General features: G+C 43.9%; 6 protein-coding genes and 2 non-coding genes across 8 annotated transcripts; 2 read left to right on the top strand and 6 right to left on the bottom strand.

Moving 5' to 3' along the window:
* Positions 1 to 2,013: 2,013 nt before the first annotated feature.
* BDV37DRAFT_t127 lies at positions 2,014 to 2,127 on the bottom strand. Its single transcript has one exon. It is a non-coding gene; the product is annotated as a tRNA-Leu (tRNA).
* Positions 2,128 to 5,780: 3,653 nt separating this feature from the next.
* On the bottom strand, positions 5,781 to 5,894 carry BDV37DRAFT_t126. Its single transcript has one exon. It is a non-coding gene; the product is annotated as a tRNA-Leu (tRNA).
* Positions 5,895 to 7,290: 1,396 nt separating this feature from the next.
* BDV37DRAFT_250583 (uncharacterized protein) lies at positions 7,291 to 8,082 on the bottom strand. The gene is made up of 3 exons (XM_032082190.1): positions 7,876 to 8,082; positions 7,681 to 7,811; positions 7,291 to 7,628 (listed from the first exon to the last, which is right to left on the bottom strand). Exons 1-3 carry the CDS (start codon positions 7,991 to 7,993, stop codon positions 7,509 to 7,511), a joined length of 369 nt encoding a protein of 122 aa, XP_031940746.1. The 5' UTR covers positions 7,994 to 8,082; the 3' UTR covers positions 7,291 to 7,508.
* A 3,052-nt stretch (positions 8,083 to 11,134) lies between these two features.
* BDV37DRAFT_145053 (transferase family-domain-containing protein) lies at positions 11,135 to 12,919 on the bottom strand. The gene has a single exon (XM_032078879.1). It carries the CDS (start codon positions 12,564 to 12,566, stop codon positions 11,226 to 11,228), a length of 1,341 nt encoding a protein of 446 aa, XP_031940745.1. The 5' UTR covers positions 12,567 to 12,919; the 3' UTR covers positions 11,135 to 11,225.
* A 296-nt stretch (positions 12,920 to 13,215) lies between these two features.
* BDV37DRAFT_145043 (uncharacterized protein) lies at positions 13,216 to 16,530 on the bottom strand. Its single transcript, XM_032078877.1, has one exon. The coding sequence runs from the start codon at positions 16,377 to 16,379 to the stop codon at positions 13,320 to 13,322; it is 3,060 nt and encodes a 1,019-aa protein (XP_031940744.1). The 5' UTR covers positions 16,380 to 16,530; the 3' UTR covers positions 13,216 to 13,319.
* A 726-nt stretch (positions 16,531 to 17,256) lies between these two features.
* On the top strand, positions 17,257 to 19,141 carry BDV37DRAFT_145045 (NAD binding domain of 6-phosphogluconate dehydrogenase-domain-containing protein). The gene is made up of 3 exons (XM_032078878.1): positions 17,257 to 17,806; positions 17,889 to 18,382; positions 18,445 to 19,141. The coding sequence occupies exons 1-3, from the start codon at positions 17,551 to 17,553 to the stop codon at positions 19,003 to 19,005; spliced, it is 1,311 nt and encodes a 436-aa protein (XP_031940743.1). The 5' UTR covers positions 17,257 to 17,550; the 3' UTR covers positions 19,006 to 19,141.
* Positions 18,850 to 20,137, top strand: BDV37DRAFT_294663 (class II fructose-bisphosphate aldolase; the record flags this gene model as incomplete). The annotated part of the gene is made up of 1 exon (XM_032089682.1): positions 18,850 to 20,137. Exon 1 carries the CDS (start codon positions 19,277 to 19,279, stop codon positions 20,135 to 20,137), a length of 861 nt encoding a protein of 286 aa, XP_031940742.1. The 5' UTR covers positions 18,850 to 19,276.
* A 2,464-nt stretch (positions 20,138 to 22,601) lies between these two features.
* Positions 22,602 to 25,806, bottom strand: BDV37DRAFT_272182 (UDP-Glycosyltransferase/glycogen phosphorylase; the record flags this gene model as incomplete). Its single annotated transcript, XM_032084833.1, has 13 exons — positions 22,602 to 22,728; positions 23,061 to 23,160; positions 23,221 to 23,302; positions 23,382 to 23,532; positions 23,593 to 23,940; positions 24,001 to 24,109; positions 24,163 to 24,345; positions 24,483 to 24,643; positions 24,708 to 24,783; positions 24,822 to 25,037; positions 25,120 to 25,272; positions 25,334 to 25,537; positions 25,611 to 25,806. The coding sequence occupies 13 exons, from the start codon at positions 25,804 to 25,806 to the stop codon at positions 22,602 to 22,604; spliced, it is 2,106 nt and encodes a 701-aa protein (XP_031940741.1).
* Positions 25,807 to 26,041: the final 235 nt, after the last annotated feature.

Raw genomic sequence — 26,041 nt, 5'->3', positions numbered from 1 at the left:
TTAAATCTTTGCTTTTTTTTCTAGGATAGTATAGTTTAAAATTAAATAATTATTTTAAATATAGTAGATAATATCTTAAGTTATTAAACTATTCGCGTTATTTTTTTTTGGATATTTTTATTTAATATCTTGATCTATAGCTAGGCTATATATTTAAAGTTAAATAAATATTTTTAAATTTTTAAATTATAAATATATTAGTTTCGTATTTTTTATTTATGTTATTTTTTATTTATAAATCTATAGATAGCGCTCTATCGGCGGTCTATTTTTAAATTAATAAATTTATAAATAAAGTTTTTTATTTTTTTTTATATTAAATCCGTATATTCTCTTGCTTTTAATTATTAGATTTATTTAATTTTATTTTTAAAATAATTAATTATAAATAGAATTTTGTTTTTATTAATATAATAGTATTTTATATTTATATTAAATTAATTTTCTATATTTATAATAAAGTTTTGAAATTCGCGGAGATTCTTTTTAATAAAAATATTTAAAATAGATAATTTAAAATTGCTAGCCCTATTATTATATAGAATAAATTATATAATTATTTTTAAAGTTTTTATAATTTATATAAATAATTTAAAAGATATTATTAAAATAGTGCTCTAGCGTTTTAATATTAATTTTTTTAGATTTTTTTTAGATTTTTTTTATTAATTAATTTTATTTATATAGCGAGAATTTCGATCTATAGTTTTAGTAATATATTTTTTTATAAATTTCTTTAAGTTTTGGACGACTGTATTGTTAAGCTCTCGATATTTTAAAGATTTATTAATAATATAAAATTTGATTTTTATATATTAACTATCTTAAGATTATTAGAAAAGTGAATTGAACTATAAAAATTTCTTTAAAGTTAATAGCCAATGGCTACGAGAGGTGTAATATTAAAAGGATTAAATATATTTAAATTATTAGGAAATTTATATATAAATTAAAATAAAATAAATCGCTTAAGAATTGGGATTCTCTACGCGATTATTTAATTTTATATAGTATATTAGGCCGCTATCGGGCTATCAATGCCTTACTGATGGTAAGGTTAATAGTTATCTAAGACAACTGGAAAGGGTTATTGCCTGAGGTAACCGCTGTTATAATAGAATTAACTTATTTACGAGATCAACAATTGTAGCTGTCGTGACCGTTACCATTTCTTTTATAAAGGATATTGTCAAAACATCAACCAATGTAAGATTTACTAAAGAGAATAGATTTAAGTTTAAAAGACTAAATCTACTAAATACATATACTCAGTAATTAAAAAAAGTATAAATAAATTGAAACTAGTTACTGTCAAAAGTAGATTTTAAATAATAATTAAATTTAAATATAAAAAATTAACTAATACTATAGAAATAAGTACTTTTATATATCTTGGATTTTATATCTTTTATAATATCCTAGTATAGATTATTTTACGATTTATAAATAGTTTATTAAATATTCTACTAATTCCTATTCTTGTATAATCTTAGTGTAGACTATTTTACGATTTACAAATAGTTTACTAGATAATCTATCATTACATAATCTTTATAATATCTCTGTATCCTATACTTTCGATGGTATCGCTTTACATACAAAGTTATGTGTAAAGAGGGAAAAAATATATTTCTTTAAACTTTGGGATTTTCTACAAAATTAACAAAACGAAATTAGGAAAATATTTATAGGTAAAAAATATACCTCTATAAATTACTTTTAAAGATAAATTATTTATGTATAAGTTAGTATATAAAAATATTGAAAAATATAGTTTTAGAAACATCAAGTTTTGGTGTAAAACGGGCATTTAACGGAAACTTTTGACGTAGAACTGTAGCTACGGTGGCTCGCTGGCATTGCCACTGTGAGAGATACCTGGACCCTGGCTAGTCCTTGCAATTCACGCGGGCTTTTAATAGTGAAGATACGTTAGTGAAGGTACGTACACAACATTGATAGGGACATCGATTCTGGGAAGATTCTAAATGAATAGAAAAAAAAGTATCTTTGTGACAAGGGTGGGATTCGAACCCACGCCAAATTAATGACACGGAAACTTCTGATGAAGCTGTGATGGTCAGGTACACCTGAACCGTGCGCCTTAGACCGCTCGGCCACCTTGCCTAGTAGTATGAAATTATCTGAATTATCCTGCTATGTAAAGAAAATAGCTACTTGTACAGCTTCCTTCCCAAGCGTTATCCATTCAAATACAAAGCTGTACTACAAGAGATTATTAGAGCTGTAGTGCCATGGCTAACAGAGTGCTGGGCATATAATATAGTTATATAAGATATGAATCATGTGATCCGGGTAGATCAGACATAAGGCTTGATTATAGTCCCCTTTTGACCAGGTTGGGAACGGCCTTGTCTGGACACCCGTTCTTCTAGGACCAACCCTGCGGCCTGCCTCTAAGAAAAGCAGAGCACTTCATCCAACCAAGCAATAGCAATACAGTCACGTAGTGTATGGTTTAAATAACTAATCAGAACTTAGTTATATAGTGTATGATTTCAGTGACTAACCGGAACGCGAGATCAGGAAAAAAACAGGAAAATTTGCTAGTGCCTCAACAATAAAATATAGCAGAGTGCTTCGCGCTCAGCAACAACCTGTTCGCAATTCAGTAAGTACTATATAGTGTTTTATTATGTATTTATCAAAGATATATACTATCCAGGGATAAGGGATTAAACTAACTAGTAAGGAGCCATATTAAAATAGGTTCTACATGCATACATCGGTCTACAACCTAGGGTATACTATTCGGTTAAAAGCAACCAGGCATTGCTGAACTCTTTTTCTTTACCTTATAGAATAGGGTGCCCTGGCTCTATATCTTACAAGTATCTATATTTTATACCAGGTACAGGTATCATACGTCGTTATCATCTGTCCACATCACTATCCGTTTTATATATGTGACATATTGTAAGAGATCCAACCAGGACACTGCATTCCACGGGGCTAAAAGGTCATATCATTATGGATCAACGATACAGAATGCCCTGGTCTCACCTGTATAGTATATATACCGCCGCTACACATATGTGATTGTACTTGGGTCTAATAGCTACACCATTGCTAGACACAAAGTAGCTTTTGTCTAGCATCCCGGTTACACCGGTACTGAAGATAGATAAATCCATCTACTTACTGGGCCATAGCCATGCTTACTCGCGTGTATATAAGAAATGTCGCGACCTCCTGTGAGTCCTGTCTTTACGGAAGGTCAGCAAGGCGACAACTCTCTACCGTCTCTGGCTTACCGCTACTTCTACTCACATATATATAGAAAGACCATGTCACCATGTCATATATGTACGATGAATCACATGCAATCTATGCACATCCATAGCAATCTGAAATTGCTAGTGCTTTTTATGACTTCAAAGTACTCTCTCTCTCTCTCTCTCTGTGTGTGTATATACTGGGTAGTTATATTGTATATAATTCAGGGGAATGACACGCCCTACCTGTCACATGTTACGCCCGGGGCTTCGTCGTCAAGTCTGAGACCAGTTAGCGGACCACGTTCCGAGGGTTACTAACCTAAAGTCGTCCTTCGACTTCCGTCGCTGTTGGGTTGCGGTCTTAGTGAGACGGGAGTCGGTCACAAGATTGCCGTCGATACTAGACTGTCATCGTTACAGGGATACAGTCGACACAAGACTACTATCGATACTAGACTATCATCGTTATAGGGATGCAGTCGACACAAAACTACTGTCAATACTAGACTCAAGTCTAAAGAACCAGGCCTATTAAATACATATACTCAATAGTTTAAAAAAGTATAAACAAGTTAAGACTAGTTATACTACTAAAGTAACTTTATAATAATAGTTATAATTAATTACAAAGAACTAAACTAAGTATATAAATAAATATCCTTATATATCTTTAAATATCTACTTCTATTGTAACTCTCTTAAAAATAGAAGATAAAGTATATCTAATCGTAGTATGTAGTACTGTATACCCCCAGTATATTTCCTCTAGAATAGATACTAAAGTAGATATCACGTGATAGGGCTATTATCAATATCTATAGCCCTTCCCGAATAGTTACTGGATAAACGATTCGTTGGGTGCCTTCCGCTCAGGAATCGGCCATCGTTATTCTATTGTTATTCTACCTTATATATCCGCCTTCTATAAGATGCGCTAGACAAGGGTCTATAATATCACACTACCCTAGGCCACACGTATAAGTTAAATTAAACGAATAGTCCCGACTATTCTCTCCATAGGTCGTAGCCGCCGTACCAGCCGGTAGTGTGGGAGTGTGTGATCGACGATATTACGGCCAGGCCAGCGGTTCTTCGGACCACTGCCTAAGACATGCAGAGCCCAATATTTAAATAAGCTGAAATAGACCAAGTATAGTTTAAGCGACTTAATCAATTTAATTAACATTTTATGTAATTTATTTAAATAGTTTAAGCTAGGGTCCAGGAATCCTAACAATTTAATATAGAATATATGTCAGAGTTATCTACTAATCAGGGTAGAAGACCTGTTAACTAGGTAAGAATATGTAGGCAAAACAACAGTAGATAGTCTATCGACAGAAGACTGATTCTTGAATTTCCCACTACTGATTACAGTGCTAATTTATAGCCAAGGACCTCTGAAATTCTCTATAGATAGTTATCAATCCTTAGAAAGGGACCACTGTTTATTATTAGAAAGGTAACTAATATAGACACTGACGGAACTGTCCAGCCACCGGGATATCTATACACCTGGGACAGGGTATACTGTACAGTCACCTTGCATGATTGTTATCAGTTCTGTGACAATATAGAAGAATAGTTATATAGTGCCTCTTTTAAGTAATTAATCGAAACGCGAAGTCAGGAAAAAATGGTAAAAATCGCTAGTATCTGGACATCAATAAAATAACATGCAGAGCAAAGCTCTGCAATGAGCGGCATTGAGCACTGAATGGGTCAGGGTAGACTGACGTTTGGCTAGGTTAATTGTAATGGTTAAAAAATACACGACTAGATTAAAGTATTGTAAGCCTAATATTATATATAGAGATATATCCTATAAATAGAAATTGTAATTAGGGCTTAGGGTATAGAATATACCGCCCTATATTACCTAATACGATTAGCTTACTTTATAATACCCAACGGTTAAAAAATACCAGAAAAAAAGCTCTGGATTTGATAATCTTGTAATTACCTTGTATGGATCGGTAACTTAGTGCTGGCCCTAAATTATGCCTTAGAACTTTATATATTTTATTGATTTTCAATTAAAAAACAGTGTATTATATAGTTCTAGGGCTTTAAATACCATTATCTAACGCTTGGTATTTAATCTAAACAGTTAAGAATAGCCACTCCAGGTCAGGTGAGACAGACAGCTCTGACTTTTTCAGGGCTACTTACATGATCTTTAAAACCCTGACTTAGTCAGATCTTTTATACACATGATCTTTTAGAAAAATTTAAACTATGATATAGATATAAAACATTCTAAAAAATACATATAAAATAATATCTAAGTAGATTAATATTTTAAATAACTTCGCAGAATGTTTATATATATAAATATTATTAATATAGAATAAAGCTCCGTACTCCGGGGTCACATGATAGCAGCTCTGACTGTCTCTCAAGATCCAGACCCCTTCGCACTAAATCCTGAGGCAGTCAGAGTTGGTAGTACCCCGCGCTGAATATCGGAAATTGACATTCAGTGTGATGACATAACTGAAACCAGTCTTGGCCGGGAAGAAGAAATAAAAGGAAAAAATATGACAAGGGTGGGATTCGAACCCACGCCAAATTAATGACACGGAAACTTCTGATGAAGCTGTGATGGTCAGGTACACCTGAACCGTGCGCCTTAGACCACTCGGCCACCTTGCCAATTTATACTGTTCCATGTATAAAGTACAGATTATCAATAAACTAAACAATACTGCAGAGGTTTTGGTTATAAGTGAAAGCTCTGCAATTATTTTATTGTTCAGGTCGGGTACGAGCAACTTTTCCCAGTTTTTTTCCCCCGAATATTGTCTTCCAATTGACCACTCAAAACTGACGCTAGATAACGATTTCCCTGTATTCTATACTAATCTATTCAGATCCCTTTACATTGTCCGGAACTTCGAGTACGTCCGCCGTAAGCAAATGTTCCTTTTCCTTTTCCTTTTTCTTTTCCTTTTTTCTTTTTTTTTTTTTTTTGATTTTTTTTTTTTTTTTTTTTTGATTTTGTTTTCCGGTTGATTGCTTAAATTATATATTATATAATTAAGTTCTAATTAATTATTTATTTAAATTACACAGTATATGACTGCATTTCTAGTACTTAGTCGGCTGAAATGCTCCGCTTGTCTTGACCTGTCTCCAGGGGCAGGCCGTAGGCCTGACCCTTGTTTTTCAATCCCTGGTGTTTTCCCAGACCGCTGTGTTCTGATTGGCCGCTCACTTCGAAAATATCACGTGACTAAATCACTATATACCTATTCTTCTAGAATCCCTGGACTTAACCTCCTTAATAATTAAATAAAAAATAGCTTAATTTGTGTATTGAAATATTGCGCACTGCAAGTCTTGGGTAGTGGTCCTTGATAGGCTGACCTACCGGTATCTAGTATCGGAAGAGTGCTTGCCTAAGCTGCATTAGAGAGGCTTGATTGTCATGGTGCCAGCCCGACTCCCTGTCATAGTATGTTTTCTTTGGGACAACTTTATATATCTCTCGCAAACCAATATTTGGCTTTCTGTCTTCCCTCGGGAATGTGTTCCTAATCGGGGACTTGGAGTGACTGGAATTACCTGTGGAGTCTATATCCTAGCCTGGGTAAGCGGTTTTACAGGCTCTATGGTTAAAGCATGAATGAGGATACTCTAGACAATTAAGAACGCCTTGGGGCTATTTAGACCAAATGATTTCTATGCCTACCCTAAGTTCTGCAGTATCTTTCAAGAGCAAGATCAAAATTCAGTTGTCTGCGTTATTCTTCTTCATCGAAATGACAAAGTTGAAGGTGATGCTGGCCTGGTAGGCCCTACTAATTCCTAGTCTCCTAGCGGAACAAAGCGTCCTTAGCAAATCTCGTCGCTTCACTCTCGACACAAAATCATTATATAAAGGACCTCTCTTCGAACTAGGTGAACTGTTGCCCCGAGGGCACTCGGGTTGATGGAACTATCTGCTCCTTGGGTATTCTAAAGTGCTCTGATCCTGACACAGAATATTCTAACAGACTGTGTGTTTCAAAGAGGTCACCCGAATGTCTTAAAGACAAGTGAACGACCAGGCTTGCGTGTCTATCTCCGATCCAGCGTATCCGTATCCATATCACTGTAGAGGTCTAGTTTGTAAATCGCAATATACATAAAAACATAATTCTATCATTTGTCTAATTAAACATTAGGCGAGCGTAATAATCATTTAATGGTGATCTCGTTCCCTGCATCCAGCTGGCAGCTTGACCTCCTGTACGGCAGAGCCTTCACTCGTTATAGACGCTTCAATCATTCCCACTCCCACATAGGTCTTCCAGCTGACGACGGTGGATTCCCAGAGCGTTGTCCGTGATAACAATAGCTCGGCCATGGTTGTGTCGTGAGACTTTGTGGCGGGACATAGGTATACTAGGTTCTTGTCAGAATATTGAGGGCACATAGACAAGAATTAGGACACAACAATCTGTATGACAGCCCCATCCCGATATAGTCCTGTCTCCAGAAGGATTTCAGGATGCCCGAACGCGAAACGACTAAGGATTAGGTCATTGGATGTGGGTGGGACGGAGGAGGGCCCGGCTCGTTCGAGTTCTAGAAAAGAAAAGAAGCCGTTAGCACTAAAAAATGACCTGCATGAAGAATGAGGAGAGCTAACGGTCAATCGTGCACCGTATTTTTCTCCGTCTGATGTACTTCCATATGAGTAGCAATGTTGAAGGGCTTGCTACAAGGAGGGTAACTAATGCGATGATAGTCTCTGGAGACCACGCCATTGGCAACGCGTCGAATGCATAGTATAGGACCTTGGATCGCAGGCTTCTCTACAATGCCTTATATGGCAAACGACAAACCAGGCTAACATAATCAGGTCCGAAATGGAACGATAATGTATTGTAGTACGGTACAAATTCCCGAGGCGCGCATAACTTTTACGGTCCAGAAACTGGAAGTAGTCGCGTGCCACCAGTATCCGGTAGTAATTTCTGCTGAGACAACAGCACCTCATCGAGCATCTGACGTCACTATCATCCTCAACTCTGCCTATAAGTTTTCGAGGAATGTGTCGTGGCTCGTTCTTGTCGAAAATTGTGGCGGTGCTGTGCTGTTGTCTGGAGAGCCGGGCACCCTATCCTTGATTATACTTGACAAAATAAGGAAATGTTCAATGCTTATAGGTCGACTAATTCTTAAGAAGTTCGAATTCCGACCGCTCCTGAAAATCAGCAGTTCTGCAAGTGTCTAAGAATTCACTTTTTATACCGATTAAATACAGATTCAAAACAGAAATCTGGAAATATAGAATGATAAATTCCTTAACAACACCGACTCTTGAGACTATTCTTTTTACAGAGTTATTTATTTAAAGGTAAAAGTACAATAAGAAATAGTTCAGTTGCAAGCGTTCAAAACTAGGCAATTTCTTTTAAATTTCTCAAAGTGGTACGAATGGTAGGTGCAAGCACACCATGCAAGCCTCCCAACTGAGCCACGATGTCACTACCCAATGATAAATCAGACCCAGGGATACAGCTCTGGTTACTGTGGTTAGACATTTCTTGGAAATTTCTCTCCTCATCTCCCAAGTCGATATACATAGCTCGGTGTGGCTAGAAAGGGTCTTACTATATTATTGCCACCAATTCTATACTTCCCAGTCATCGTATCTCCTTTGCCTTATCCCCGAGGTGACGGGTAAAATACGTGGAAATAGTCTTTTAGCAAGCTGGCAATAGTATTTGTGTGACCCTAATCATACTAACATAGGCAGATCTAGCACAATCAGCTATCCACCTCGATGGTTGAAGCTGTTTAACGCGCGGCTGCGCGCTCCAAAATTCTGTTTTCGTAAAATCCATCTATTAGCTAGGAAAGGAAAATAAATTGTATTATCCATGCTGTGCAAAACTCTGATCCTTGAAAGTCTGTGAGACATTTGGTATGTTCAGCGACTGTGTGGCCAATGAGCCCTCTTGCCTTCATGCACGATTAGCCCAGGTAATACTTTAATACCTCTCGGTTGGTTATGTTCCAGTACAAATTATATCTTCAGCAAGGATGTTCATCACCTGGATATGCAGGATAATAAAATACCGCTGTTTCTCTAGATTGACGGTGCGATGTCAAGTCGGCCTGCTAGCATTCTTTTGGTAAACCCAATGTTCCGCCCACAGAAGGAGATAGATACTCGGGCCGCGTCGCTTCCTTAATTACTTGTTCAGTTACCAGTATCACCATAGCTACCGGGGTCATTGGCGTGACATCCGAAGACCCAGGCTACCCTCTTTCGGTCTCGGCTGCAGTACCCAAACTTTCACTTTCTGACTCACCAAGTATGACAGTTGCAGGCACCCAGGATACTCAGGGGGATCTACTACTATTCTAGAACGGCATTTGAGCCCCTCACCCAGAGCGGGGCATCTCTTCATCGTACCTACATCATGATTTATTTTTGATGAGACCGGTAATGTAGGTCTCATGCACTATTCAAGACCAAATCCACAAAAGTTGCCCAGATGTTGTACTTCAGCTTGGCCCTCATTTTGTACTGCTCTTCACGCCATAAAGAATACTTTGCTAGCCTGCCAGGTCATACTAATTCGGCTAGATTGAAATTGGAAGGACAGTCCCATACCATCTCCGTTTGGCAGCCATGGATATCAGATGTGGATGTCAATCGGGAGCGGATCGGGAGCGGATCGTCAGTTCCTTTGTTTCCAGTATATGACCCTAGTTCTTAATAGGCATCATCATAGCGATACCATTCCTATGGAACAATATCCGTATTTATCCATACGTCTTCCTGACACCAAGGCCGTCTTTGTGCGTAGCTACCTCGAAAGACGTTGGAGCGCTTGATACCATACACAGTCACAGGATATTCGAATAGGATCTTTGTGCAAAATTCGTAGTATTTTGTTCTGGATTCCCTTGGTTCCTTCTCATTCATCCAAGGGTGTATTGCTATGTAGTGGATATCAGAAGAATAAGAATTCCATCTCTAGAAGTATGTACCTCAAGATATATATATTACCTCCTTCCAACCTCATCTTCCAGAAGAACCGTGAAGTTACCCATCTTTCTGGTATATCATCGCGTACCTAGCCTCCTTTCTATACAGTACACTATATCTCATTATGTATCCCTCATATTTAATACAAGTCCGATCGTCCATGCACATACAAAGTACCATTCCTCCCATACAAAGTCAGACCAAAATCGCACTAAACCGTATCGGTCCACAAATAAGGGCTAAAACCCTAGTTTTATACACTCTGTGAGACAAGGCTATCGGATCGTGTATCTTCCTGACGATGAAACTTCAATGTTTATTACTCCGTCAAAAGCGATTATTTATCTAAATAAAAAAAAGCACACAAATACCTTGTTATACAAAGGACAGTATACCAGATTTTGAGATATAGATAGGTCTTTTTCGCAGAGTTATTCATGTCGCAGTATGCAAGTAGAGAAAATCGTTTCCACGGTCGGGGAATTATCACTGAGCTAGGCAGAATATTATATAGGAAGGCGGTGTGGCCGTCTTGACCTCGTACATGTGAAGAGGTTGTTTTCAATCGTGGTAAAGGAGGCACCTTTGTCTCTGTCAAATGGGTTCTTGGAGAGTGAGAGTGATGACGGAAGTATTTTGGACTATTACTACTGATTCTGGGGAATTGGAATTGAGTTTCGAGCACTGTTACCTTTCCTATACCGAATGTGTAAAAGGTGCTTTTCGGCGGTCGACCTCTGGAAACGTTCAGATCTCTCGTTTCTGCTTATTCCTGGCTCTATTATTTTGTTTGGATTTATTTCGGTTAAAGTAGACATTGTGTAAGACTGAAATTGGCACAGCCCGTCTTTAAAAAAAATATATAGATTATGGTTAGAAGGTCACTTTATGTTCAGGATAGACGGCCCATTCACACAAATAGAAGACCATAAGTGTCTTTGCTATTAGTAACTGATACAATGCTCATGCACCTGTATAATCCTTAGGTTTATCGTCTAATGAACGTATTCGCCAAACTTCTTAAACTCTTCATCTGCCGCTAACCGCGCCATATCTTCCTCCCGCAATGAGACAGCAACTGAAATCTCGCCATCGGGCCTCTTGGGCATGAAATAAATCAAACCTTCAACCGGAGTGAACTGGGGTCTTCGCACAGCCTCTGGTGTTCCAAGGCCGAATCCGAAATCCAAATCATAGCAGTTCACACTTGCCCACGAGCTAATCATAATATCTGTCGACGGATTAAAACTGGCTCCAAAGGAGATGCACGATTTGTCCAACGCATGCTCAATGTATGTTGCCAGCGCGCGGGTGTGAGATCGTAAAGAAGATGTCTGCGGGTCTATTGCCGTTCTGAGCTGTGAGGCAATGACGCCTAGAGGTGTGTCGAGTAGACCGTGTACTGTATCGGTGTGGTATACCATGTTTTGCATGAGACCAGTGTATGTCGGAGGGATGCCAAAGTATTTCCGCACGTCAACAGCACGACCAAACATGGTGCTATGAGACGGTGAGAGCCGCTTCAGGCGGGCGCGAAGCACCGATTGCCAAACGAAGGCGCTTAGTGCATCATCTGTCGATATGAATTCAGAGGTCTTCGACTGTTCAGCAAGCAATTTCAGTCTAGCGAGCGAGGTTTTGTCGAACGAAAAATATGACCAGGTAGACTTTGGGGGAGGCACAGATGGTTGCTGAGGTCCCGGCCTAATTATTTGACGGTCGAGTTCTGGCCCGGGTCCATACGAGCCATCTAGAAGGGGGACCAGGTGACCTTCCACCAGGTTCCCGGACTCTAGCTCTAAATCTGTATATGTGTCTCCACGGCACGCTTTCGAGAGCAGGTGGATAACCTGCCCCTGACCAGTCATGTCCATTGTGTTATGATGGCCAACCAGAGTGAGGATTAAGCCACCGTGAATGAAAGTAGCCTGGACAAGAAAGGCTGGTGAGATAGTATCTTCACCAGGGCTTGGCAAAGTTTTTCGAGGAGCAATGATGTTCTCGTCTAACATCCGAAAGGGAAAATTGGCGTGCCTCAAGTCATCCATGGTCGGTACGTTGGCATCATGACGAAAGTCTTTCACGACCAGTGGCGGAGTCTTCCCAAGTGCTTTGATCTTAAACGTGCCAGAATTGCCATGGCTGCTGCCTTCACTGACTATCTGACCTGCTACCCATGGGAAATTGATGGACAGTGTTTCGAGGCCTTTTTGCAGGGTCTGGACTACCTTGTCGTGAGATGAGACATCGAAAGGAAAGCAAAGGCAAATCTGTGTGTAGAGCTTGAGGGCAGGTAGCTGACCCAGGAAGTCCAGCTTGACAGGTAAGGCATCCATGATGCACGATGTTAGTGCTTCCAAAGGACTGCCTGTTACTATCGCGATATATAAATCCAACGCCGCTGAAGACGCGGGGGATGATTAATTATGAATCATAATAGCTCATGACCAATAATATTTCATAGTCGCGATTGTGGATACCCAGGTGGATCCGAGGGGTCGGGTTTTAGCCAAGTCTCAATGCACTTGTATAGATTGTGCGAAGGACCACAAAAAGGCCTAGGTTAATTTTTTTGGCGTTAGATTATGGAATGCCCAACCAGGTACAACTGGTGCATCTTGCCAATAGCCCACATCACTCGCACATTGAGCTATGAACCGTCGAGAAAAACTCAGATTGTCAGGGAAGATATGATCTCTTTTAGCCGATTCATATTAGCTGGCTTGGTGAGAAAGAGATCGATACCACTCCTCATTGCATCTCTCTTCATGGCCGGGGTATCGACTGCAGTCAACGCGATGATTGTCACCGGGCGCAATGAGTTATTCTTTTCATATTCGCGTATTTTCTGAGAGGCGGTTACACCATCCATGACCGGCATGGAGAGATCTGACCAGTTAATAAGCGATCTACAAGGCGGAAGAGTGCTATCTTACCCATGATAATGGCTCGAAAGGTCTCGCTCTCTGCTTTCTGTACTGCTTCAAGCCCGTTTACAGCACTTTCATAAGCAAACCCGGCTTTTTTCATAGTAGTTTGTAGAATCTGGCCTGACGGTCAACAAGGTAGTGCACAGGGTATTATGGTGTTCATACCTTGAGGTTCAAGTCATTGTCTTCGACGAGCAGAACCTTGCATTGACTCGTTGGGTCCTTCTCATTGGGTGATATAGAGCCCTGGCTATTTGTGGGTTCTCGTTTATCGACAAACAAGTTTTTTTCATCCGACTCCTCCTGATCTTGCTTTTCATCTTCTCGTGATATAGACGTGGTAATTTGCAGCTGGCGCTGGCACATTTCTTCAAGGGTAACTGTGTTTGCTTCATGCACTGTGTCAACACCTGCATCACGCAACTGAATCCTTTGTTCAATACAGCTGGTGAAAGCAGAAGCTAAAGTCTTAGGGGAAATCGGTTGCTGAAGAAACACCACTGGCTCCTGGGGGTCCCGGCGCTCATTGAACCAACTATGGGCATGCGTGCAGAGCACAATCTTGGGAAACGACGTTTTTGGATTTTTCCGGGCTTTCGACTTCCTAGAATAAGTGGCTGCGCTTTCTTTAGCTTCGCCATGGCGGTATTCATGCTCAGTAATTATGAAAATGTCCGGATGTTCGTGGTCCCGTTCCCTAGGTGTAAGAACACGCACCCCAAACCATTGGGTGATCATCCTTTCCATGCTGAGCAACATTGTACTAAAGATCTCCGGGGCTATCTTCAGGTCCCCATATTTTGAGCTATTGGGGAATAGGGAGATTGTTTTCCCTCGCAATTTCTCGCGTAGTTCCTGATACGGAATGGAGGGTGATAACGGTCGCGAGGTTGGGGTTATAGGTAGAAGGACGCTGACCACCGTTCCTCGATTAGGCTCGCTCGTTAGGTCTATCAGTCCACCCATCGAATGTACGATACGATAGACTACATTGAGTCCAACACCAATGCCTGGCGAGAGAGAATCTTCCTGTTGAAATGGCGTGTAGAGGTTTGAGAAGGAAAAGTCGGGTGAGATTCCCCGTCCCGAATCGCTTATTTGGAGGAGAATAGCCGGCAGGCTCTCGTGTCCAACCTTCACCGTGTCATGTCGAAGCTTTACCTGAACAAACCCTGATGGCGTGAACTTGAGGGCGTTGCCAAGGAGATTCAGTACAATCCGCCGCCAGGCACCAGCAGAGGCACGGCATTCCCAGCCTTCTCGACATTCAATATCCACGATGGCAAAAATTGCCCTAGGAACGGAATTGGGGATTTTTGACTCGCGAAACGGCCGGTTGGCCGTTTGTTTTGTGGGAGAGAAAAGGGCCTCCGCATTACGTCCCATATAATCTTGACTGGCGAGAAGCGCTCCAGCCACCTCTTCGACCAAGGTAGCCATATTCACCTGATCGATCAGAGCAGGAGCATTAAACTGGGATGCTTGAGGTGTTTCGGCATTATCTAGCGACCGATCGAGCGTCGTTGATCCAAGAAGACTATTTATTTTGGCATAATCTAATACATGATTGACCGTATCAAGGAGAGTTTTGCCACAGTTCATGGTTATGTCAATCAAGGACTGCTGGACATTCGACAACTTGGTCTCTTGAAGAAGATCAAGCATAGTGAGTATTCCATGTAGGGGAGATCGCCACTCATGTGACACTGACGAGATAAAATCAGCCTTCTCGCGATCCGCAGCTCGCAGATCGAGACGGGAAACTTCTGCCATGACGCTGTTATTGAACGCTGCAAGATACGTTAGATCTGTGGACTCAGCGAAGAGACGCCCAGGGTCTTTTGTCCAGGCAAAACAACCCGCAAACCACTTATTTTGCTGAAAATCCCAAAGAGGAAAAAATGCAATACTGGTCGCCTCGGAGAACGTTTGAGCGATCTGACGCATGTCAATGCCATAGTAACTCGACGCCATATCTTCTAGCGACGAGCAGGACCCGTCGATGTCCGACGAATACTCGTCGCTCAACGGCGAAAGCGTGTCATCAAGATGAAAGATACCACCTCTTCCATACCGTTGGACCAAAGTTCCCAAAAGTGATATCGAAACGTTTATATTCTGATTGTCACCCTGAACTGTAGAACACCCCAACACATGGCCCGCCGAATGTTCGTCCTCGACTATATCCGGGGATCGGGACCGTGAATTGCTCGACGCTTTGAATGAGAGACCATGGCGCTCCTTATTGAACGCGCTGATATCCAAAAATGCAACGCCATCCACATCCAGGGCCTGTCGAATCAAAGTCGATGCCCTGTGAAGAACTGAATATGTGTCTTCGGAAGTCAGAGACTCTCTCCGTGCTCTGCGTGGAGGCGATCGGGAGCGATAGGAATTTGGACGACCGCGCAATGGGATGCCCAGTTCGGTTTGGGGAATATGGGACGGAGGTATATCTAACATCTTCTGACTGTTGGCAAAATGGATGGAAGTCACAGGGTCAAGTGATCTAGACGATTCAAAGACGGGAGGTTGCCGCCCAGGATGGCTGGAGGCCAACCATTCTTGGATATCCGATTTCCCTCCCATAAAGGCGCCTAACGCCTTGATCATTCTCTCGCCTCGATGCTCTTCACGCATTGTCCGCAATGTAGCCAGATGGTCCAGCGCAGTACCCGCCCGACCTTGGAGAAGCCGAAGCTGTTTGTCATCTACTTCATTGCCTTTGGCGCTCCCATATAACTCGATAATCCCAATGACGACGCGAGCTGGAGTGCGGACCGGGACTGCAAAATAGGAGCGATTCCGGGAGAGTGTTGACCAGTAGGCATCAAATCGCGGATCCGGCGCAAGGTCTGTGACCAAAAACCAATCTCTGTTGTCTTCGATGAATGCATGTAAAGCGTGATGACACGGCGCGGCTTTGTCACGATGCCATTCGCGCTTGTTGCGAGTGATTGATGGCGTCTCGGCCAAGACATACTGGGCCTTGCGGTCGCATAGAGAGATAACGACACGATCGGCACCCACTTGCAGTGCAGTCAGCTGAGCAAGATTGGTTAGGATATCTGATGATGAAGCTTTTTCGGACGAGTCAATATGGGGTGGTAGGTACCTATAGCAATTCACAAGGTCAGATGAGTGCTCCGAACAATGTTTGGTGAGCATGGTCATACTGGTGCGCTTCTCTCTCACGAAAAAGCTCGTTGCGCCGCGCATGTTTCCCCCGCCGTGGGAGATGAGGCGAAGAGTCTCTGGCGGACATCATCGCGAGGAACCGAGCCAGAGCATGGGAGTGTGTAAACAACAAGAAGTGGAGCGAACATTGTGGTAGTAGAAAAAGAAAAAGAAATGTGTGTCACATAAGTTGAAAGGTTGGAAGTGGCGAGGTTGTGGTTGAGCTCGACAGCTCGGAACCTGGACCATGGCTAAGGCTCCCCACCGCGCCTTTCTGCCTGGTTATTGGCGGCCCGTCGTGCCGGCAGTAGTTGTGTCGTAATGGACAAATGAAACCTCCCCGATGAATGAATCCAGGCACATTAAATGGAGTCCTAAGCCAGGACATGATCCAGGTTTTCAGATCACAGGGGAAACCATGCAATCTAATACGCTCATCATGCAATCCGGAGTCCTCATTACGCGGAGGCAACTGCCGATCATATCCCGCGTGAACATGTTATCTCTACAGCATAGAACCGGATTTGAGGCAAATGTGCACTGGGACATGTCCTCTTTGGTGTGATAGTCCTGGAAGAAGTCTATGAACACGTTTCAGAAACATATGTGAGACTATATCCTTTGACAGTGAAGAATGGTTCGGCATGTGGTTAATAGGCTTTGCAGCCTCAAGGATCTAGCGGATCTCCTGAAGATGAACGATCTGGAGGCATATCGATATTTTGCCTCTACCAGAGGAAAGTGAAAGCGTCCAGATCACATGGACATTGTGAAGCCCGCAACCTGGAGGAGCGATGCATTGTACCGCTATAGACGAGAAGGCTCAATATGAGTGCGTGGTAGAGATACCGACCATCGTGAGGTTCCAGTTCCATTAAATAATGGATGGTATGCGCATGAATGTATTAAATCCATTATTAAGCGTTAGAAAGAGGCTGTCAAACAACAAAGCCACAATCCTAAGAACATGATGGCGATCGCACCGGGTATATTCCTCGAATTTAGCCAAAAGTCGCGATGGAATAGAGACATCGGCGCAACTCCGACACCCACACGAACATGCCACTTGACGTCTTCGGCCCTGAAAGCGTCTCCCGAGTCCCGATTGAGTTGTCTCTCTTTATTAACCGCTATGAATCCCATGTAAGCTACGAGTATTCTCACAAAGACGATTGAATAACTCAGGAATATCTACTCTTCACTCACAGCCATCATGTCCAAACCTACCATTGGCTTCGTGGGCCTAGGAGCCATGGGCTTCGGCATGGCCACTCACCTTGTCCACGAAGGCTACCCTGTCCACGGCTTTGACGTATTCCCTGCCTCGGTACAACGATTCCAAGCAGCCGGAGGTATTCCTGCAGCATCACTGCGGGAGTCTGCAGAGGGAAAGTCATTTTACGTGTGCATGGTTGCATCTGCGCCCCAGGTGCAATCGGTCTTATTCGACGAGGAAGGCATTGTAAAATGTATTCATTCCTTTGCCACTCTTGATATAGTGTCTCTATGTTATCAAACAGCGTTTCGTGAAGAACTAACGATGCAATCTAGACCTCCCCCAAAATGCCACCCTCCTCCTTTGTTCCACCGTCTCCGCCTCATACGCCCAGTCCGTCGCGGCAGAACTGCAATCGCGTGGCCGCGGCGATATCCTCTTCATCGACAGCCCCGTCTCGGGTGGTGCCAAACGCGCCGCGGACGGAACGCTCTCCATCATGGCAGGCGGTGCAGACGAGGCACTTGAAAGCGGTCGCGACTTGCTGCAGACCATGTCCGCGCCGAGTAAACTGTACCTTGTGCCCGGGGGCATTGGAGCCGGAAGTAACATGAAAATGGTACATCAGGTTCTGGCAGCTATCCACATCCTCGGGGCCAGCGAAGCCATGGGACTGGCGGCGCAACTGGGTCTGGATGCGCGCCAGACAGCGGATAAGATAATTGGATCTGATGCGTGGACGTGGATGCACGAGAATCGCTTTCCGCGCATGGTAGAGGAGGACTGGAACCCTGGTGCTAGTGCCTTGACTATTATCCTGAAGGATGCGGTTAGTAATCACTTTGGCATTGGGAATGTTAAGTATTAGGGACAATGCTGACGATTATACAGGGTATTATCACTACTTCTGCCCGTCAACACCGGTTCCCGATTCCCCTCTGTACCACCGCTGAACAGATCTACATCTCTGCTTTACTACAGGGATATGGACCGAAGGATGACTCGGCCATGGTGCGCCAGTACTTTACCACTCCTATTGCTTCTGTAACGGCATCCGCGGAAGATAAGAGCGCTGCGCTGCAGCTGGTCCTAGACCTGATGCGCGGTGTCAACCTGGTCGCTTCTGCGGAAGCCGTTGCCTTTGCACGATACCTCAAGGTCGATCTCGCGCAGTTCTACGACCTTGTCAGCGCCGCCGCGGGCGGCAGCAAGATGTTTATCACGAAAGGTCTGGAAATGATCAAGGGACAGATCGGCGAGGAAGCACCCGCCGGATCACAAACAGTTGACGAGGCCATCACAAGACTAGAGGCGGTGGTACAACAAGCTAGGGATCTGCATTGTCCATTGCATTTAGGCAATGCAGCACTGAATGTGCTTTTCACTGCTCAGAGGGCTGGGTTGGGAGCCGAGGGCGCGACTAGCGTGATCAAAGTATTTGGAAAGGAGTAATTAAAGCGTTAGTTTTCACGAGATACCGAGTTTAGATTATGTTATGGATATACGAGTTCGCAATTCAGGCACAGGCACCCTGACGTCAGTCGGAGGAACTCCGGGGGTCGGAGATCGGCGCGAGTGGGGGTTCACCATCGCGTCGACTTTCATATGGCCTGCGACGATACATATAATAATCCCATTGTTCCACTATCTGGTTTCTGGTAATCACTTTTCTGATTGTAGTTGATCTATCTTGAACGGGTAACACAAACACAAGCCATTCAAGATGTCTCTCTCCAACAATCGCGCCCTCGATATCCTCAACCACGCCGCCTCAAACCATTATGGCGTCCCCGCAATGTGCTGCTACAACCTCGAGGGCATTCTAGCCACTGTCCGCGCCGCCGAAGCGAAGCGCTCACCAGCGATGATCCTCCTCTTCCCATGGGCTGTCCACTACGCCGACGGACTCCTCGTACACGCCGCCGCCGAGGCCGCGCGCAAGGCGACCGTGCCGATCACCGTGCACATGGATCACGCGCAGACGCCGGAGATTATCCGCTATGCGGCAGACCTGGGCGGATTCGATAGTATCATGGTTGACATGTCACATTACGAGAAGGAGGAGAACCTCGCTCTCACGAAGGAGCTAGTCACGTATTGTCATGAGCGGGGGATTGCGACAGAAGCGGAGCCCGGACGGATCGAGGGCGGAGAGGACGGAGTCGCGGACACAGCAGACTTGGAAGGATTGTTGACCACACCGGAGGAGAGCATTGACTTTGTGAACACGGGAATCGATTGGCTGGCGCCTGCGTTTGGCAATGTCCATGGCGAGTATGGGCCCCGTGGCATTCAGTTGGAGTATGACCGATTGCAGCGCATTCATGATACGGTTGGAGATAAGGTCCGGTTGGTGCTGCATGGAGCTGATCCGTTTACGGAGGAGATCTTTTCCAAGTGCATCGAATGCGGTGTTTCCAAGATTAATATTAACAAGGTGCTAAATAATGAGTACGTGCGTGTACAGAGGGAGAAGGCTGGGAGGGTGCCGTTGACGGCTCTGCTGGAGGAAGCTACGAATGAGATGCAGAAGGCTGTGGAGAGGTGTATGGATATGCTGAAGTCGACTGGGAGATACCCCTGATTTTGTTTGTAAAAGCATAGATAGCAAAAGATATCGTCGGGTACTTGAAGCTCTTTTCGTTCTCTTGCCTTCTCAGTTAACTAAAAAGGATAATATGAGCCCGCTAGAGGTACGTTGAAAGTCTAGTCATGCAATCGCCTTGTTGATGGGAAGGGATCTAAGTCTCAAACACCATAGTCTATCCCCAGAATCCAGTATACAGGAGATCTAAAAACACAAAGCGTTGCGATCACTGACTGGAGGCTCCGATCTCTGTCGGTAGGGCTCTCTTTTTGTTACCTCGGCTACTCCGTACAAGCAGAGCGAGACTTCTCACGCACGACGTGCGAGATTAAGGTCCCAAATACCGCATCCATCATTCCACCTTTCGTTGAGCCGGTTATAGATCGCACATCGGCCGATGGCCGACGCCACTAGGTTCGGTTGTCCACTCGGCTCGGGTGTCCATACAACCGCATTAGCACTGACAGAGAGTTCGGCCAGATCAGGCTCTAACTTTAAGCTTGTGTTAAGGACGCCAATCATCTAAAGCAAATAAAATCAGCCCTTTGTGGAGATAATCAAATCACCATCTATCCAGCTCTAGGTCGGAATACTACCGAGATCAAGCGATCAGACCCTTCCTTGTGACCGGACAAAGAGCCCAGAATCAACATGGTATTATCTCAAATCAGAACTCCAGGTGATTAAAGACAAGCCGCATCATGGTGCCCTCAAGTGGCAACGGATCAAGAATCTTCTCAAGATATGCCGGCCAGTCGTCAACCCATTGCAATAGGGGAAAGATATGAGCGTATTCCCGGTACGAAGGATACCATCCAGCAGTTTACCAGTCCACAGGAGCAGCTACTTCATACTCTTCTTCATTTGTGATAGGATTAACGACATTTCTGACAAGAACATTCTCTCTTTAAAGATCTCCGTGGGTGAACATAGGCGGATGGTTGTGAAGTGCTACTGGGAGGTGGCGAGCGAGATAGTCGGAGAGAAAGTTGTTAGCATTTGATTCGCTCCATACAGCTTTTGAGCGAAGTGCGATAGCTTTTCCGAATTCTTCCTCCGTCTGAAACGGGCCGGTAACAGCAGGGTCGTTTTGACGAGACCAGAAATATCTATGGGGAACGGGTCCTCCGTTGACACTGCCGTAAAATCCGAGCGATGGTAACTCGCTCATTTGATCGAAGATGCATCACAATTGTCCAACAATTGAATGTTTATTTGCCTCAGTGAGCGAGGGCCACGCCATCCCTAGAGAAATACTGGGGATATATTCCATGACGATATACAGGGTTTCCTGATCACGGTACATGGCGTAAAGTCGTGGGGCAGGGATATTGAGCCGTTTTTCAGCAAAAAGTAGACAACCCTAGAAGATGTTGGAGTGACCGTGAAATAGTCATCATTAAGTTGCTGGTACTGTGAGATCTGATTCCTATAAATATATAGCTAGCCACAGCAGCTTCAACAGAAGGAACTCTACCACGGTATTCTCCCGACCCCATTGGATAGTGCCCTCCTTGCATTTGTACATGCCGCCACCGCGTGTACCTTCCGGCAAGTCAGCCAGACCTGGCCACCCTCATTCAATCTAATACATCTCCAGAGACATCCCATCGTTGATCTCATAATCACTAAGTGTTATGTGATCCTTATAAATAGTATATCACTTCTTAAGTTGGATCTAAAGTACACATCGGTATTCCTGTTTCCCTTTGCCTACAGTGGGTAGAGTATACCTTGCTATGGTCAACCCCAGTCTGGTCTCCTATAAGCTTCTTCAAGTCACCGACTGTGATTTCTGAATCGCATTTAACGTGAACCTTTCTCCCCAAACGGTCGGTACTGAACATTAACGCAAAGTTAGCAAATAATGGTGATTAAAAGGTGGGGGAAAGTACGTACGCTGTTACTTCGATTAAAGCCATTATGTCTGAATTGTTGTGATTTGATTTAGTGGAATTTCTCTGAGACGTTCCTTTGAATGGTTTTATAACCGACCGTGACAATGTGGGGGTTTAAATACTCTGGTACGTGGCTTGATATTGCAAACTAACTTGGATTTACTATGACAGGGTGCGAAAGGATTGGATATGTCTGTAGATCATTCCCTTGTACGAATCCTATAATAAGAAGATTTCACGATCTGGAAGTCAACCGCTCCACAGGGGATCCACATGATCTTTTGCTACCCTATCTCAGTCCGAGATCGCCACGATCGCCACGATCGTCCTTCACATCAAGGTCTGGTAATTATGGGACATGCGACTCTGGTTAGAGGATGATAATTGCTTCTGTTGTACAGTTTCTTGAGTTCTTCCTCCACTTGCTCTCAGGTAGAATCAGGTCCCATCATTCATAGTTAGATACTATAAGACGATATGGTAGTGAAAAAACCATGATCTCTGCAGTGAGCGATGTTGGGTCTTGTAGAAACATATGTAGAAAGTATCTTCAGTCCAGTAGTCTATGTTGACCCCCAACTCTGGTATTTATTAATCACCAGCCGCCGAAAATCCGGATTCTTGAGCATCGGACTCTTAAACCCGCGATCAAGGTGTCTGCGACAGATAGCTTCAGCATGCTCTTCATCCCTAGCTATGATTTTTTTTTATTAAGACAGATGACGGTAGTTCGTTATGCTTATTCTCTATGCTTTGTTCTGTTGTATGTTAGTGTTGCTCAGACACAACATGCGCGTATATCTCTTGATTGCCTCACTTGTGGGGAAGTCACTTGTATTTAGATTCACTCGATTCCTCAGCCCTGTAGTGCAGTTTATTATACCGTAATCCTGCTTTGCGGATGGGTGCGGTTGGTACGCCTCAATGCGAGGGCTGTCGCTTGGCGGGAACTCGGGTTCCTGTATAGACACTTTCAGTGGTCATATCCCATAAAAAGGTCGGAAATGTCTCATACGTCGTACGATGCAGCTGTATCAGGTACAGTGCTCTCTCTATCTAGTGCTTTGGCTCCCTTAGCCCCCTTCACACCATATGCAACAGTATTAACGACCAGTGCGGTGCCTCAAATGGAATACTCAGCAAGATATCTATGGAGGTAAGAAACGGTGTTGAAAAGCTTACTTGTGAAGGGAAGCAGAGCAATGTTTCCAAAGAATCTCGCCGTACCGATACCAACGTCCTTGGCCAGATTCTTTCTCTTAGGCTTTTCGATATGTCTGTCGTCGCTCTAATGCGTTTTAGCTATTCATACAGAATGCTGTCTAATTAACAAAACTTCTCACCTTGCGTTGCATCCGGGGCAGCATGCTAACCAGATCCGAGGCTGTGGCGATATTCTTTGCGGCAGTCGTGGCCCCGTTCCAATAATCCCTTGCAGTATCCTTAAAAGGCCTTGAGCTTTCGCATTGGATATTATAAGCCTGGCGGGTAATTCTACAAATTGCCGCCATCAGAGGTGAATATGGTATGGTACGTTTCAATGGAAACGCTTACAACACAATATCAGTCTGTTTTATGAGCCGTTCTTCCAGCAGAACTGCGGCTGCTTCAGGAGAGATCTTCGACGATGGCTTATTCCAGATCTGATACATAGCCAGGTTCTGGTTCGTGATGTCACATTTCTGGACCTGCGGTGGTAACCAACGATAAAATGCTTGAATGGCGCTCTTAAGACCTGATTCATCATGTACCTGCCTTTGAACAACACGAGTTGACTCTTGAATATCTGCACGAAGGCAGAATTCTAGTGCCTGGTATAATACGTCGGAAGAAAGCACGTTGCTCGTGAGTGGTGCAGCAGCTGCACCAATGCAAGACAGGCTTATACCTCTTGATAGCTGACTATGGATGTGTGTTAGTGTGCTTGGAATGCAAAACGCTCCGTTTTCGGGGAGAGTGTACTCTGTTGTATGCGGGATTACCACGCTTGGCTTTCCATATCGTAAGGCCAGTGCGCTATGATCAGCACTTCCTGAGTGGACAACGACGGCAACCCGTGGCATAAGCCATGCTGCATGTTGACTTGCGTTAGAGTTTGTCTGACTAGTTCTATGTTATACGTACCATGAGGGATATTATCAACCAGGAACACGTCGTTGTGGTTTAGAATTCTACAAATATCACGGCAGTCTTGTGACAGTATGGCACGAAGCCCGCGCTTTACCACGGTATCCTGTATGGCTCGTGCCAGCATACCAGGGGTTTCCATAGTGTGTTCTCGCACCATGAAGTATATCGGTGGTGAGCCTGACTGAATGAAGTCGCTCAGGTCTTTCGCCGGACTATATTGCGCTTCCTCATCCGTAAATACATAGCCCGACGTATCTGCCCACCATCAGCGATCGATCGATCTTCACAACGGCTGGACAGATTAATTGGCATACTAATCATACTACCCCAATCACTTGGTCTTGAAACAAGTACTTCAGGGCAGAAATAGGTATGGGGAACCTCGTTGTCGATTATGAGTCTTCCACCGGTAGCTGATGAGATGCTGTTAAGACCTAAGACATGTTGCCGGAATCGGTTTATGGGCTCAATGATGCTGAGCTCACCACTCCATTAGTTCTGAACAATAATCTCAAACCCCTACAGTATCGTATACTCACGTGTTCCAGATGGTCTCCTCGATGAGTGCATAAGATAGAATATTCGTCATGCCTTGGTCCATGGCTTCACTCCCTTCTATCTGGGCCAGCGAATGGGGTAGCTTCTTTGCGGACTCCAAATCACGGTCGACATGATATGCAGAGGAATTGAAAGTCGCTCAGCACAATGTATATGCGCGTGGGCTAGTGGATTCGCAATAATCGCGTCCGCGAGGAAGGGTCGGCGTTCGCCTTTGTATGACGCAATGCATGCTCTCCACGAGTTGTGATAGCTTTGATATAGTGAACCCTTGATGCTACCGGGACCCTCGTTCATCCTACTAGGTCCACCTCGCCCTCCAGCATTATGTATGTCACTCTGGTAAATACTGTCAGTCAATTGGTTTCTCCGGGGCAGTATAGGTCCAAGTACTTGCCAGCGGATGGATCATATCGTAGCTAATAGCGAAAAAGTCAAGGCCTTGGTCTTTTACCAAGGTTTCACATGAGGCATGCGCGGCAATCCGAACCCGATGTGAGTCCCGAAGCAGTCGAGTACCAACTGCAACAAATGGCTCGATATTCTCTGTTTTATCCTTCATTTAGTGATGAGTCAAAATGGGCAGAACAGCATGCGGGGTTTCTACCTCCCACGACCATTATCACAATGTCCAAGGGTGCTCCTCTGAGCTCCGATCGTGGCTGTCTGTCGGATGGACCATCTTCTAGCAGGGAATGTGAATCAGATTGCAGATTTATCAGCCGTGGTTGCGCTTTCGGTCGCAGAAATGCTTGGATGAATGCCGATGTACGCGACCCGGATCCTGGATCAGTGATAAACTGCTGATTTTCTTTGGGTATGGCCAAAAGAATGTTAACAATTCTGTCCAGGCATTCTGCATTTTGTAGCCATAGAAGTCGTACCACAAACTGTAGCGCAATCACTCCCTTGTTGGAAAGTATTTGTGAAATCAGGTGCGAAATCCGGCTCCACCGTCCACAAGGAGGTCTCAGAGGAAGCAATTGACGAAGCCCGAGGTGAATACGCCGGTGGTGGATCGGAACTGTCATGCGGTGCCCGATGACTGTCGTCAATTGGGATGTCTTCCTTAACGGTCATTTCTTTTGTTCGAAGATGTTTCAAGTAGGGTAAAGATTCAACTTGTTCAAGTCGATCGGGGTCTGCTGTTCAGACGAAGTCTGCCAGGTAAGAAGGAAACAACAGGAACAAAGAATGATAAAAGAACGTGGACCCGGCATTCTGCTCCCAATATATGAGTTACAGCGGTCGATTATGCCTTCATCGCGTCTTGGCCTGAAACCGAACGACTTTTATTTCTGGAACTCGATGACTA

The sequence above is a fragment of the Aspergillus pseudonomiae genome (assembly GCF_009193645.1).
Source record: "Aspergillus pseudonomiae strain CBS 119388 unplaced genomic scaffold BDV37scaffold_40, whole genome shotgun sequence".
NCBI lineage: Eukaryota > Fungi > Ascomycota > Eurotiomycetes > Eurotiales > Aspergillaceae > Aspergillus > Aspergillus pseudonomiae.
Note: the sequence above shows the minus strand (reverse complement) of the source record. Positions and strands in the feature narration are given on the sequence as shown.